Below are 13,981 nucleotides of genomic sequence, written 5' to 3'. Positions count from 1 at the left end.
AAGCAGAGGAACTGGTGGGAAGAACCAGCATAGATGGAGTGTCGAGAGGAGGAAAGTGGTGGTGGAATGGAGAGGTGCAAGAATCAATTAAAAGAAAATCAAAAGCATTTCATGACTGGAAATAAGGCATGCACAGGGTGCAGAGGAAACACATGTGAGGAGGGTAGGTATGCCTATTGGAAGGGATGCAGAACAGTTGAATGAAAGACTAAGAACAAGAGAATGAGAAAAAGATATCTATAAGAATTCAAACTAGGAAAAGGCAGAGACAGGATTTTGGTAAATTGGGTGTCATCAAGGATAGAGTTGGAAATAGGTATACATATTGTATAGGGGTGAAGACATTAAGAAGAGATGGAGAGAGTATTTTGAACAAATTTGAAATACTGTGAAAGAGGAAAGTTGGGGAAAGCTCAGAGGGTGGAGGGACCAGGATTGAGAAGTGAAGAGACCATTAAGTAAAATGGAAAATGGTACAGCACCATGTCCACGGGAGTATCCAAATTGAAATGATCAAAATACTAGGTACAAGGGGGCGGGGGGAATGGATGCTGGATTTAAGACCTATATGGGAAGAGGTAGAAATGCCAAGGACTTGGAGGATAGTAATGGTATATATACATATACAAGAAGGGAGATGTCATGGATTGTGGTAACTACAGGGGAATTAAACTAACTGCATGAATTGAAAGTTTTAGAGAGAATACTGGATGAGAAGAGATTGTAAAGATTAGGAAACCGCAGTATGGATTCGTGAGAGGAAGAAGGATGGTGGATGCCATTTTCATAGAGCTTTATAGATCTTGAGAAACATATGATGAAGTACCAATCAAAAGACATCATAACATAAAGGGAATGTACCTTTCACCTTCCTGTAATTTCAGCAAAGCAGCCCAAGACGGCAAGGGTTAGAGACTAAAAGGATGCAAGCCAGCTACACTTATCAAACAAAACCAAGACAGTTGGATTAACCAATGGACAAAAATTTGCTGAGACTCCAATGCCCCTGTGGGACCTTGAAAGACAAAGCAAAGGCTTCTGATTTCTGGTGTTAGAAGTTCTCTCGGCGTGGTTCAGAAGTCACGTAAAGCCGTTGGTCCCGTCGCTGAATAACCTATGGTTCCATGCAACGTAAAAACGCCATACAAACAAACAAAAAGGCTTCTGATGAATCAGCAGATATAATTATGGACCCCTGAAAACTAACTTGGCTCTAGCTCACACTGATAGGAAGGTAATTTTCCAGTGAAAATCAGTGTAGGAGTTGGAGGTGGAACTAATCTCAGCATCAACTCCATGAAAAGTCCCTGGAAATACCACTGACCTCAAGACATGAAGAAATTCTAACAAAAGGACAGGAAATATTTGCAGAGAAAAGCAAATAACTACACGGTAAGTACTAATCTTAATCTATAAAAACAAACATGCTAATGGATCTGAGATATAACTTTCCAGCTTTACCACTTGTAGTGCCCTCCTCAGAGTTTCAGTGAAGCAGGAGGGTTTTCTCATTTTAGGTGGAATGATTGCAAATGGTATGCATCATAGGAGAGCTCTGAACCTTTCATGATGGTCTCTGATGGTGTGTGTGTGGTTGTTCCTGAGGTTGTGTTTGTGCTTGAAGAGCTTAAACAAAGGAAACGCGTGATGCCTGGTACCACAGTTAAAGCACAATGATTACCTTGTGCAGTCAAAGATTGATGGCCTGTCTTGAGGTATGCAAAATAATGATTCAGCTTATGTGCCATGCCTTTTCACCTCAAGGATGATAGCATAATTTGGGCACAACTTTGCCTTTTGATCTCCCTGGCAAAAAGTCCAGCAAGAGGGACTGATTAATATCCGAATGTATGAAATTTGGGCATGGCACTGGGGCTGGGACTGCCATTCAACGTGAGTCATGGCAAAGAAGAGATTAATTTCTATTTAAAAAAAAAATTAATTATTAAAAACTCACAAGGACAAATGCCTACTAACGCACAAAAATTATTCACAGCATTCACGCACAATATTGGAAAAATCTAAATAAAATAAATTGTTCAAATATTGTCAGTGTCATAAAATTTCTTTAAAAATGGCAACAATGAGCACAATTAAAACGTCTTCACCCAAAACTCTCAGCAGTATTATACATACATACTACAATATATATATATATATATATATATATATATATATATATATATATATATTAGATATATATATATATATATATATAATATTATACACACACACACTTTTGAAGGATTGGTTCTAGGTTTTCATCATGTCACATTGTTGAAGAGTTAGCCCTATGCACTCTAATCTTGCCGTGCCCGAAAAAAAGGTGACTTGACTACCAGTTACATTGTACGTGTATGTCAATTACGGTATGTTAAAAGTTATGATTTCAAAAACTTCGCGCTAACTACATATAAACATGGACACCATGAGGGTTTGATCATTCCGAGATATATTTTTCAAGATTCACGGAAGGTCAAGTGCCGTCAGACCACCTAAGTGTTTGCTAGAAGGAAAAAGTATGTAATCACAGCAAGAGAAAACGGAGAAGAGCGCATTTATTTATAGCTCAAGAAGCGAGCCAAGTGTTGTCTTCACGCAGACAATCTACGGCGATAGAACTCCCCCAGTTTTACGTGGCTACGCAATAGCATTCTCTTCATAAACTGAGACGAAATTGGTTGAAATTCAGATATTCCTTAAACTTTCCGTTTAAGCAATAAGATAAAAAAAACAATAAATATTATGCACATCAATAATGAATAATTTATAAATATAACAAACAGTCCAACTCTACTAACACGCTAATGAAAAGCTCAATGGACAATGTGCTGTATAAACATATCCGTCCTTGAAAACCAACAGTTGTAAAAAGTGAACAACGAAGACACGAGAACAGAAATCGGACACAATGCTCACTAATGACGTCATGGGTCCGTGGCGAGCTGATCAGCTGATCTTGCAAAGCTACAATCCATAGTGTACGTAACGTGGTTAGAGTATACATCGTTACCTGCCTGGTTATATATTCAATCCTCGTTACTGACAGGATACGAAAGTTCCACGAGAAGATGGTGACCAGACAACGGAAAATTCTATGTGACAAAGCCTGTGTTGCTAATAATCAGTGACGTTAATTTTGCAGTGTGCTTCTCCCCCGATTTGTTTATAAACTGTGTGCAGGCATTGTTTACGAGGTCTGTGAAACGTGCATCGTAACGTTACTACAATCCTGACCCTACTGATAATACGAGAGGAGAATGGCTTTGTATAATAGTCTTTAAATCAGGGTAATACGCAGTTGCGAAGTGTGCAGTGTGAACTTGTGGTAAAGTGTATGCTGATCCGTAATCTGTGCTTGTAACTTTACTATGGGACTAAATGTGGAAAATAACCATTTCCCGGTAATATATATATATATATTATATATATATATATATATATATCTATATATATATATATATATATATATCCTATTGGGAAGCATATTATGCGCAGAGGAAAGTTAGTGAGTTGACACAGCTAGGAATAAAAAGAGGCACATAGATTGATGCTCTTTGAAGCAGGCAAGATTTAGGAGTTAGTAAGAATGCTGGTAGAAGATTGTTAAAGCATGCAGTTAAAGAGGGAGTGTAGGGGGGGGGGGGCGGCGGTTCGAAGAATGGAATGACACCATTAGTTGATGGGATTATAAGCGAGGGGGGCGGGGGGGTCGAGGAATGAAATGACACCAGCGGTTGATGGGATTATAAGCGAGATGCTGTGGTATGTGGTAAATATGATTGAGTAGCTGACTAGGATTTTTCATGTCTAAATAAGAGAAAGGTTCTGGAGGAATGAGCTCTGTACAGAGCTAAAGATGATAGAGGAGAATGTAAGGATTATACAGATGTAATGGAAGTTAATACACAAGGGAAAGTGTATGGTAGGATTTTGACTGAGGAAGTATGACAGATGATTGATGACTCGACAGGGGAAGAACTTGTGGGTTCAGGCAAGGAAGAGGGCTGGAATCAAGTGTTTGTTATGAATCGGTTTCGCATCAAGTTGGAATGAAAATGGAAAACTGTATGATGACACGGGACATCGAAAAGATTACAACAGAGCTGATAACATGGTATAGACAAGTTGTGGATAGTTACTATATATTTTTCTGAAAAAAATTGTTAGAACATGTAGGCAGGTCAGTGATTGGTTTAGAGTAAAAATGGGTCGGAAATATGGGCGTGTTTTGTCTCTATATCTCTTTAGGTTATCTGTCACCCCAATAATACAGGTTGCATAATTTTACAAGGATTGCATTCAAATGTTAGAACAATCTTACGCTCTGCAACTATCAGATAAAAGCGATACTTTTTATGAAGTATCACTTCTGCCCAAACAGAAAATACCCTTAAGTCTGCGAGAGCAAGAGCATTGGGAGAAGTCCCAATGACCTAAGATGACCGGTGGAAAAGAGACTACCCAAGGACCCTGAAGTGATGCCCTTTGAATCGCCGTATCGAAATCCCTATCGATGGCGCGCTGTCATCTATCAACAAGATAACCGACACGGCACAGCTGGTGAGACAACTAGATCATCTAAGTTGATGTAGATTGAGGGATAGATAATCAGTTAGTGTAGATTCACGAAGGGATATTACAGAAATGTTGCCAGTAGTAATGATCAAAGCCACTGTAACTATAACAGAGCGCTATCCGAATCTCTGACTAGCCTAACTGCAGGAAGAAAGTCATGCGTTATTCATTTCTGATAGGTAGAGTTGAGGACAATGATAATGTTTACCTGCGGTGAAATGTGGTTGATTTTTGCATGAAAGCAAATACTCCCAAAATCTATCAAGAGCAGCCAGCAAAAATGCATTACTGCACTCAAATTGTAAGAGCTACGTTTTCCCCTAATTCACTAAAACATTAATTTACACAAAAGTCTACCCGAACAATTACTACAAAAGTAACTTTAAGCCTTCACATAATAACACGTAGTAAAACTCAAACAAGGTTAAGAGTCAAGGGGGTAATCTAGGATGAAACCTTATGCAGAAAACTTTCACAGGCACTTCACATATATATTTACACAGAAGATTTATCACCATCACACTGAAATGGGGTCCCCTTAAACAAACTATCTTGCCTACACTATTTCGCCTCGCTTCCTGTATATTGAGGCCCTCTCGTTCAGGTGCCTTTGCAGTTGTTGAAGATTAAGCTGGCCTTATGCCAGCACGGGCGCTTGCAAGTGAAATGGTGAGATTTTTAAGGATATGAGGATGCCCTTTATGATGATCATATGGATATGAATAATGGTATGCGTGAGAAAGTGCCAGGTGCCTGTTTCACTTCACATCTATAGGAATCATCGCTCTCTCTCTCTCTCTCTCTCTCTCTCTCTCTCTCTCTCTCTCTCTCTCTCTCTGCGGGAAACTTTACATTCTTTTCCTGACAAAAAATTGTCCGCCTTGCTCTCTACACAAACTATCTAAAAACACTCTAGTGCATTTTTTCCACCTACATTAACCCCTTACTTTACTCTTCATATTTCTCACCATTTGTTTATTTCATGGCGTTTCGTAAAGTAATGAACGGCCTTTACCCCTCCGTAAAATTCCTTTGGCGTTTATTCCCTCCAGGATGCTTACTGTCGCTGATTCTGCTAACGCCGCTGCTCGTGAGAACCTACGGTGTGGCAACTGTCCTGACGGGGATCGTGATTTATAGCTGCGTGGTGGTTCCAGCAATCACGAACTACTTTTCCTTCGCGAGAGTTCTTCTGAAAGCAGCAAAAGTCATCTGCAATGGCGGGTATTCGTGCAGGTGAGTTAATTTTTTACAATTTTTATTTTGATCACTTTCCAACGGCTTTTGTTGTATCAGACATTTCAATGCGACTAAAGAAAAAAAACCCACATCTAAAATTAAAAATGAGATTTATGCCGAGGGAAAAACGAAGCGATCCAAGTTTGTAACTAAAACATTGATGCTCTTGAGATTCGCTTGTAAATGAGACGATATCGATTTGTTCAGAAAGCTGGCTGGTATTTCATAAATACAGGAAGCTTTGCCAGGTTCTGTTCAGACAAATTACATGAAGCTTTGCCAGGTTCTGTTCTGACAAAATGCAGGAAGCTTTGCCAGGCTCTGTTCTGACAAAATACAGGAAGCTTTGCCAGGTTCTGTTCTGACAATATGCAGAAAGCTTTGCCAGGTTCTGTTCTGACAAAATACAGGAAGCTTTGCCAGGTTCTGTTCTGACAAAATGCAGGAAGCTTTACCAAGCTCTGTTCTGACAAAATACAGACAAAATTAAGGAAGCTTTGCCAGGTTCTGCTCTGACAAAATACAGGAAGCTTTGCCAGGTTCTGTTCTGACAAAATACAGGAAGCTTTGCCAGGTTCGGTTCTGACAAAATACAGGAAGCTTTGTTAGGTTCTGTTCTGACAAAATACAGGAAGCCTAATAGGTTCTGTTCTGACAAAATACTGAAAGCTTTGCCAGGTTCTGTTCTGACAAAATACAGGAAGCTTTGCCAGGTTCTGTTCGGACAAAATACAGGAAGCTTTGCCAGGTTCTGTTCTGACAAAATACAGGAAGCTTTGTTAGGTTCTGTTCTGACAAAATGCAGGAAGCTTTGCCAGGTTCTGCTCTGACAAAATACAGGAAGCTTTGCCAGGTTCTGTTCTGACAAAATACAAGAAGCTTTGCCAGGTTCTGCTCTGACAAAATACAGGAAGCTTTGCCAGGTTCTGTTCTGACAAAATACAGGAAGTTTTGCCAGGTTCTGCTCTGACAAAATACAGGAAGCTTTGCCAGGTTCTGTTCGGACAAAATACAAGAAGCTTTGCCAGGTTCTGTTTTGACAAAATACAGGAAGCTTCGCCAGGTTCTGTTTTGACAAAATACAGGAAGTTTTGCCGGTTCTTGTTTGACAAAAATACAGGAAGCTTTGAGGAGGTTCTGCCTCTTTGACAAAATACAGGAAGCTTTGCCAGGTTCTGTTCTGACAAAATACAGGAAGCTTTGCCAGGTTCTGCTCTGACAAAATACAGGAAGCTTTGCCAGGTTCTGTTCTGACGAAATACAGGAAGCTTTGCCAGTTTGTTCTGTTTTTGACAAAATACAGGAACGCCTTGCTTTAGTTTTCCAGGTTCTGTTCTGACAAAATACAGGAAGCTTTGCCAGGTTCTGCTCTGACAAAATACAGGAAGCTTTGCCAGGTTCTGTTCTGACAAAATACAGGAAGCTTTGCCAGGTTCTGTTTTGACAAAATATAGGAAGGAGTTCTTTACAAAATACAAGGAAGGTTCTTTCGCCAGCTTAAGCCCACTGTTCTGTACAAAATCCCCAAACGAAGCTTTTGCTGGCTTTAGGTTCTGTTCTGACAAAATACAGGAAGCTTTGCCAGGTTCTGTTTTGACAAAATACAGGAAGCTTTGCCAGGTTCTGTTCTGACAAAATATAGGAAGCTTTGCTAGGTTCTGTTCTGACAAAATACAGGAAGCTTTGCCAGGTTCTGTTTTGACAAAATACAGGAAGCTTTGCCAGGTTCTGTTCTGACAAAATACAGGAAGCTTTGCCAAGTCTTGTTTTTGATACAGAAGCTTTGAGGTTCTGTTCTGACAAATATAGGAAGCTTTGCCAGGTTCTGTTTTGACAAAATAAAGGAAGCTTTGCCAGGTTCTGCTCTGACAAAATAAAGGAAGCTTTGCCAGGTTCTGTTCTGACAAAATACAAACAAAATACTGGAAGCTTTGCCAGGTTCTGTTTTGACAAAATAAAGGAAGCTTTGCCAGGTTCTGTTCTGACAAAATAAAGGAAGCTTTGCCAGGTTCTGTTCTGACAAAATAAAGGAAGCTTTGCCAGGTTCTGTTCTGACAAAATAAAGGAAGCTTTGCCTGGTTCTGTTCTGACAAAATACAAACAAAATACAGGAAGCTTTGCCAGGTTCTGTTCTGACAAAATACAGGAAGCTTTGCCAGGTTCTGTTCTGACAAAATATAGGAAGCTTTGCCAGGTTCTGTTCTGACAAAATACAGGAAGCTTTGCCAGGTTCTGTACTGACCAACTAAAAGACACAAGTAATCCTTTATCAACAAATCATTTCTGGATATTAATAATCCGATCTGATAGGATGACATACATAATATAACAGAGGAAATTGCTCATCACAAGATTATACACAGTTATTTGAAGCAATCAAATGTGTATTTTATTTCTTACAGTGCAATGTGAAGCATCCCTATTTGTTTTTGTTTGTTTACAAGGCTATTTTAAGCATCCAGTACTATGTTTCTGTTTTGTTTCTCAAGCTGTTTTATTATCAGTAGCGGATTTTTTTTCTTGCTGCTTTGGGAAGCGTCAGATATGGGAAATCTCTCTACACACGAAGTGATCTGCAACAAACATCTTCAGGGAAGATGTTTGTTGCAGAATTCTGGTGCCTGAAATTTCCGATGTAACCTTGATAAACAATACATATATATATATTTTACAACTTAGCTTCACACTCCCACACCTCTTCCTTGCTGGTTCCAATCTTCCACATTATATAAGACTTTCCGGCGTCTTTTGAGAATTGATCATTTTTATTGTATTTTCTGCTCTCAATGTCACTGGTTATTATCTTTACCAATACTGCTAATTACACCTTGAAAACTCTGCCGTATCAGTCTCGAAAGCTATCGCGAAACTTCCATCGTAGGGAAGGTCTGGTTATTTTGCACCATAGCACGCCATTAAATCACCATAAGACATGTCTCTTATAAGCCTTGGAATCATATAATTATAGTAGCATTCTCAACACAAAAACTTACAACGGTCTCCAAAGTGGCATCTAACGACCGATGTCGTCGATCGTTCAGATACTGAACATTTAAAATCCTTCGGATTTTCGTGATATCAAATAACAAGCAATGCAATGCAAAGACTAGCGCAAGTGAACACTCATTATATTAGAATTTTGACCTTTAAGCTCCAAACACAAGAGCGCCAGGGTAAGATAGGAAACTTCTCAAGCACTACCTGAAAATGTCCCAAAATAAACATTGAATAAACTAGTTTAAATTTTTTCAATATCTTTCGGAACGAGTATACAACCTGGGTTGAAATCTAGAACATATAGAACTGATATAATCATCTCTGCAGATAAAGGATGCCTGTGCAACATACCAGAGTTTTCTGGCGGCATTAGATGAAATATTTTTGTGGTAATGAAAGGGAAAATGCTTGGAGTCCAGGGTAGCATGAAAAATCATCAAATACTGAGCATTCAAAAGTCCAATACTATCCCAAAGAATCAGACTTGAATTCAATACATGGCCTACTAAACAGATGCAAAACAATGTTCCCTTACCTAGATACGAAACTTTCTTTTGTTACATGATAAATGTTAACTCAAATCCCCGAGATGTAAAATAATATCCTTTGTTATCTATGAAAGATAACATTCTTACTATTTTTCCTCATCATCCTACTTTCAGGACAATTCTCTAGAGTTTGGTGATTGTGACATGGTTAATGTCCCTCAACTTATGCCACACTTCCAGAATCTTATGTCGCAAGTAATCTAGTGTGATTCACCTACTCAAATAGTTAACAGCAGTAACCATCTGAATCCGGCTGCAACTCTTTACCTGTCTTTATTAAGTGCACATCAGAATAGCCTATATAGGCTTCAGACCTCTGTTATTATCGCTTTCCCTAATCCAACCTGTTCAGTTTTCTTTACATTTAATTTCTTCTAGAACAAAAAGGCTGTTAAGAACCACCTGTGTGATTCACATAAAAAATAAATTCAGGCCCTATTTCACTAGGGTATCCTGAATTCCTAGTGGGCCAGATGAAAGTGTATCGAGGTTTAGATAAGGGGCTATTCATTTCAAACAATGGGAGAGCTATTATTCAAGACGAAGAGGGAATATTAACATACGAAAAGGCAAGTGGGTGGGGTAAATGGTCAAGCTGAAAACAGTCGCTACTCGAATTGCTCCGATACTTTCGGGGCTGTGGTTTAAAACAGACTTCATGTGTAGTCAACAGACTTCCTGCGTAGTCTATCTACGAGCCTGCAGTAACATTCGCAACATTTCTGCTGCAGGAATGCGCGGCAACGAGGGCCTGCCAGGATACACCTGGCTGATCCTGCTGGTGTTAGCACCCTACCTGGTACATGTATTACGCACCCGTCCTCTCTTAGTGGCCATGGCAGTTGTGGTGTACGCAGGTGTGATTTTGCCCATGGCTCTGAAGGGACAACTACCTCAGGGTTCTGTCTTGTGGTTGCCTAAAACGGTCGCAGCTCTCCTCATGACGAGGTGAGTGTTGTGCCACCCTGTGAAAATCAGCAGTCAAAATCCCTAGCCTAATTTCATTGACAAAATTTTAGAAGTAGAAGCAACAGTAATGATATTGCAAAAAATTATTTTAACAGATGTAACTCTGGCGTAAGTCGTAGCAAATTTCTGCTTCCTTTTAGTAAACAAATAGAACCCTGAGGCATCTGCTTCTTATTCTGTGTCCTGCAGCAAATCAGCTTTTCACAACTTAAACAAACGCTACACAACGTTAACGCTTTGCCTTGCAACTCTAAATGCTCCAGCATCCAATACCAAGAACTGGACTTACACATATTACGTACACATAGTTTAGCATGAATTCACTGAGAAATAATTCAAAACAACAATTTATCCTTGGAATACTTTGTCTAATGTTCTGTTTATTCAGAAAAAAAAAAACTTTCGGGCAAAACGTTAACTTACATATGTGTACATACATACAAGAACTATACATTTAAACTAGACGTAAGGTAATACAATTCACACACACATACTGGTTATCACACACACACACACATGCATGAGAGAGAGAGAGAGAGAGAGAGAGAGAGAGAGAGAGAGAGAGAGAGAGAGAGAGTGTCACTCTCATGTATATCATACCCTATATATTCTTCCTCCCCTACAGGTCAGCCCTGCATACGGGTCTCCTCACATGGATGGGAAATGCCTTGTCCTCACTTTGGTCAGGATTCCTGGAGGTGGTGGAATGGACGGCTAAATGTCTCTTGATGATAATCACTCTGCCCTTCACGTTAGTTTTCGGATTGTTTCTCCCACTCATTCACAACTTCTACTTGGCCTTTGAGGGCTTCAGAATCACAAGCAATCAGGTAAGTTGTCTGAAAGACGTGCATGAAAAATTTATATATATAGATATATATATATATATATATATATATATATATACATATATATATATATATATATATATATATATAAATATATATAATTGAATGTAATTAAACTTGTATGTGTACACTTGTGCTCTTTAGAAATCCGAACCGCTTGACCGATCTAGACGAAATTTTGCACGCGGCCCTCATTTGACCTAAGGAAGGTTTTCGTGTAGATTCCAAACTCGTACCAAAGCCCTCTGGGATACCTTATTTACTGTGGGTCCCGGCAAAGACCAAGCTATGGGAAAGCATCTTGGACTGGTGTGGAATGTACAGTGTCAGGAACGTAGCTTCATACACTTTCTCGCTAATTGTCGTGCCCAGTAACGTGACTGGAATTGAGGCCAAGCTTTGAAAACATTTCCTAATGATAGTATGTGTACTATCATTTGAAATGCTTTTCATTCCTGTGATTAATAATTCTATCTAAAATTCAGAGTTTTCCCGAGCAGTGCCGGGCTGGTCAGCTAGTATCTAATAAATACTTTTCTCCTGCTAGGTTCCAGAACTCCGCTCGTGTAGATGATAGGTTTCTATGTTATGATGAAATCTGCTTTTTTACGCTTGGTTCTGGTAAAGGCAGCAGTCAAGAGGCGTTCAACAGCTTGGGTAGACAGACACTTAGGTTTAATACATGGAAAAAGAACAGAAGGGAAGATCGTGTATAGGTAAAAAGGATGATAAAGCAGGTAGTTAAGATCAAAGTGGAACAGAAGAGCTGGGAATTAATGAGATTTAAGAGAGAATTTAATAATATAATTCAGACATGAGAAAAGTTACAGTGAAAAATAAAACATTAATGCAGAGATAAAGGTTAATTAACAAATGGATCTAAGAATAGAAGAGGTATATTGAAATTTGCTGCCTCAGAAGAATTTGGTCCCATAACCGATGGAGTGAGAATTTTGAAGAATTCACGAATTTAAAAGGCAAAGGAGACGTATCTCTGACTTATTCAGTAATTAATGATGTTCAGTTAGCCAAACAATCGTCGTGGGAGTGAGAGTTGAGGATGTAAAGAGGGAAACTACATGGTTGGAAAATAAAACGTAGGAAAGCATAATAAAATTACGAATTACCTATAGCTGAATGGCGAAGACGCAGTGTGTCAAGTGTCTGTATGAGAGAAAGGTAAAAATAAACAATGGGCAAAATCAATGTTCCTTATAAAAGGGAAAATGGAATAGTGGCATAAAATTACTCATATTCCTGAGAGAGTGTATAAAACAGGGAAGAGTTAAGAGTTAAGGTGGTATACATGCAACCTCAAGGAAACTTCCGACGGAAGTTGAAAAAGGGAGTAACTGTTTTCGTTTGTGTTCGTCTCTTAGCTAACATATGTATGCTAAAATCTTTGCGTGAATCTGTACGAAAACTTCACGAAATGGCTGGTCTCTTGACTGGCAACAAAAGGTCTAGATCCTGGGAGAGACACGAGTGTTACTTTTTGGCAAGAAGCGACTGTACAGAATATCCTAAATAGAAATGTATGATCACAAAGTAGTTAACAATCAGTGAAAAATAGAATGAAATACGTCATTTGATGACACTGTCTACCAATTTAATAACAATTTTCTTCACAATTTGTGATTAATTTACGCTATGTTACGTGCTCTACAATACTTCTGGAAGGCTGAATAGTCTTCACTTAACTAACTATTAAGATATTCATATAATATAATTATGCTCATAGCTGAAAACACGGATACGTAGTTTGTGTGGTAGGCAGTTGAGAGAGAGAGAGAGAGAGAGAGAGAGAGAGAGAGAGAGAGAGAGAGAGAGAGAGAGAGAGAGATTATATACGCAATCCCCTTCCAGACTAAAATAATCGCCGGCATCAAAGAGAGAAAATGAAGCCATTATGAGCGGCGTCTTTCTCCTTCAAAAAACCTTCAGACTTTACAGAAGAAATATTCAGGCATCAAAGCTTAACTATTTCAACATTGCAGGTCCTTTGATGAATTTCAAAAGAACAAGCAAAATAAAAGTGCTTGCGAAAAAAAAGGTAAGGGCTCCGACGTGAGTTAATAGAGAATGTTAAGGGAAAAAAAAGTGGAAAAAGTGGAATGACTAAAAGCTGTTTAAGGGCTGAAATCAAAGCAGCTGAACTCGGGGGGAAATATGTTTCTGTCTCAAATTAAATTAAGGAATCGTTTCAAAAAGACCGACGTAGTTAGACTCGCAATGGTTTTAATTTCGGTATTATAAAAATGACGTATAAAATTTCAATAGCGGTAAAAATGCTGAAAACTTCAAAGAAGCTTTACTGATAAATGAATGAGAAACCGCGTGTGGTAAAATTAATAACTACTCTTTGCATCGTTAACGAATTCCAAACTACAAAAATGCAAGAACCTTCAGTAAAAACAAAAAAATATCCAAATGAGTAAAACTAGGCTCTGAAAGTTGATTTTGGCAGTTTATTAAAACTCGGATTATTTTTGTCTCACAAATTCTCTTTGGCCTGAAGTCATGCCTGCTGTCATTTCTCTGATCCTTATTGCTTATGATTTGATTGCTTTATTTTTGTTACTTTTAATATTTTCCATTTCCAAAGCCAGTTTTTTCGGAATATAACTGGCGACACAAGACCAAAGCACTATAGTAGGCTGACATGCGTATAGGTCACCAGCAAGATATCTTGGATTTGATGTATAAATATTATGTTCTTCCGCTTTGCCGAAAGATTGTTTGTCTTTTCTTACGACTGTTGTTCGTAAGCATTGATTCTTCTTAGAATAAGGGAGATGATTC

The 13,981-nt window shown here is 38.7% G+C and overlaps 1 protein-coding gene and 1 long non-coding RNA gene across 9 annotated transcripts in view; one reads left to right on the top strand and one right to left on the bottom strand.

Moving 5' to 3' along the window:
- LOC135216245 (uncharacterized) overlaps positions 1 to 13,981 on the bottom strand; it is a 187,103-nt gene that overhangs the window by 35,117 nt on the left and 138,005 nt on the right. The gene's annotated exons all lie outside the window — the stretch shown is intronic.
- The window catches only part of LOC135216242 (uncharacterized), a 51,633-nt gene continuing 40,467 nt past the window's right edge, over positions 2,816 to 13,981 (top strand). Inside the window, exons 1-4 of one of the 8 annotated variants that reach the window (XM_064251405.1) lie at positions 2,816 to 2,981; positions 4,385 to 4,563; positions 5,631 to 5,814; positions 10,957 to 11,161. In XM_064251405.1, coding sequence (XP_064107475.1) covers positions 4,482 to 4,563; positions 5,631 to 5,814; positions 10,957 to 11,161 — 471 coding nt within the window. In that variant the 5' untranslated portion in view covers positions 2,816 to 2,981; positions 4,385 to 4,481. Of the gene's footprint in view, positions 3,198 to 3,386; positions 3,405 to 4,276; positions 4,564 to 5,630; positions 5,815 to 10,093; positions 10,311 to 10,956; positions 11,162 to 13,981 lie in introns of those variants that run through there. The other 7 variants (XM_064251402.1, XM_064251401.1, XM_064251404.1 and 4 more) reach the window with 7 other exon arrangements.

This window comes from Macrobrachium nipponense, chromosome 6, assembly GCF_015104395.2.
Source record: "Macrobrachium nipponense isolate FS-2020 chromosome 6, ASM1510439v2, whole genome shotgun sequence".
Classification (NCBI taxonomy): Eukaryota; Metazoa; Arthropoda; class Malacostraca; order Decapoda; family Palaemonidae; genus Macrobrachium; species Macrobrachium nipponense.
This window is presented reverse-complemented; position numbering and strand designations above follow the sequence as displayed.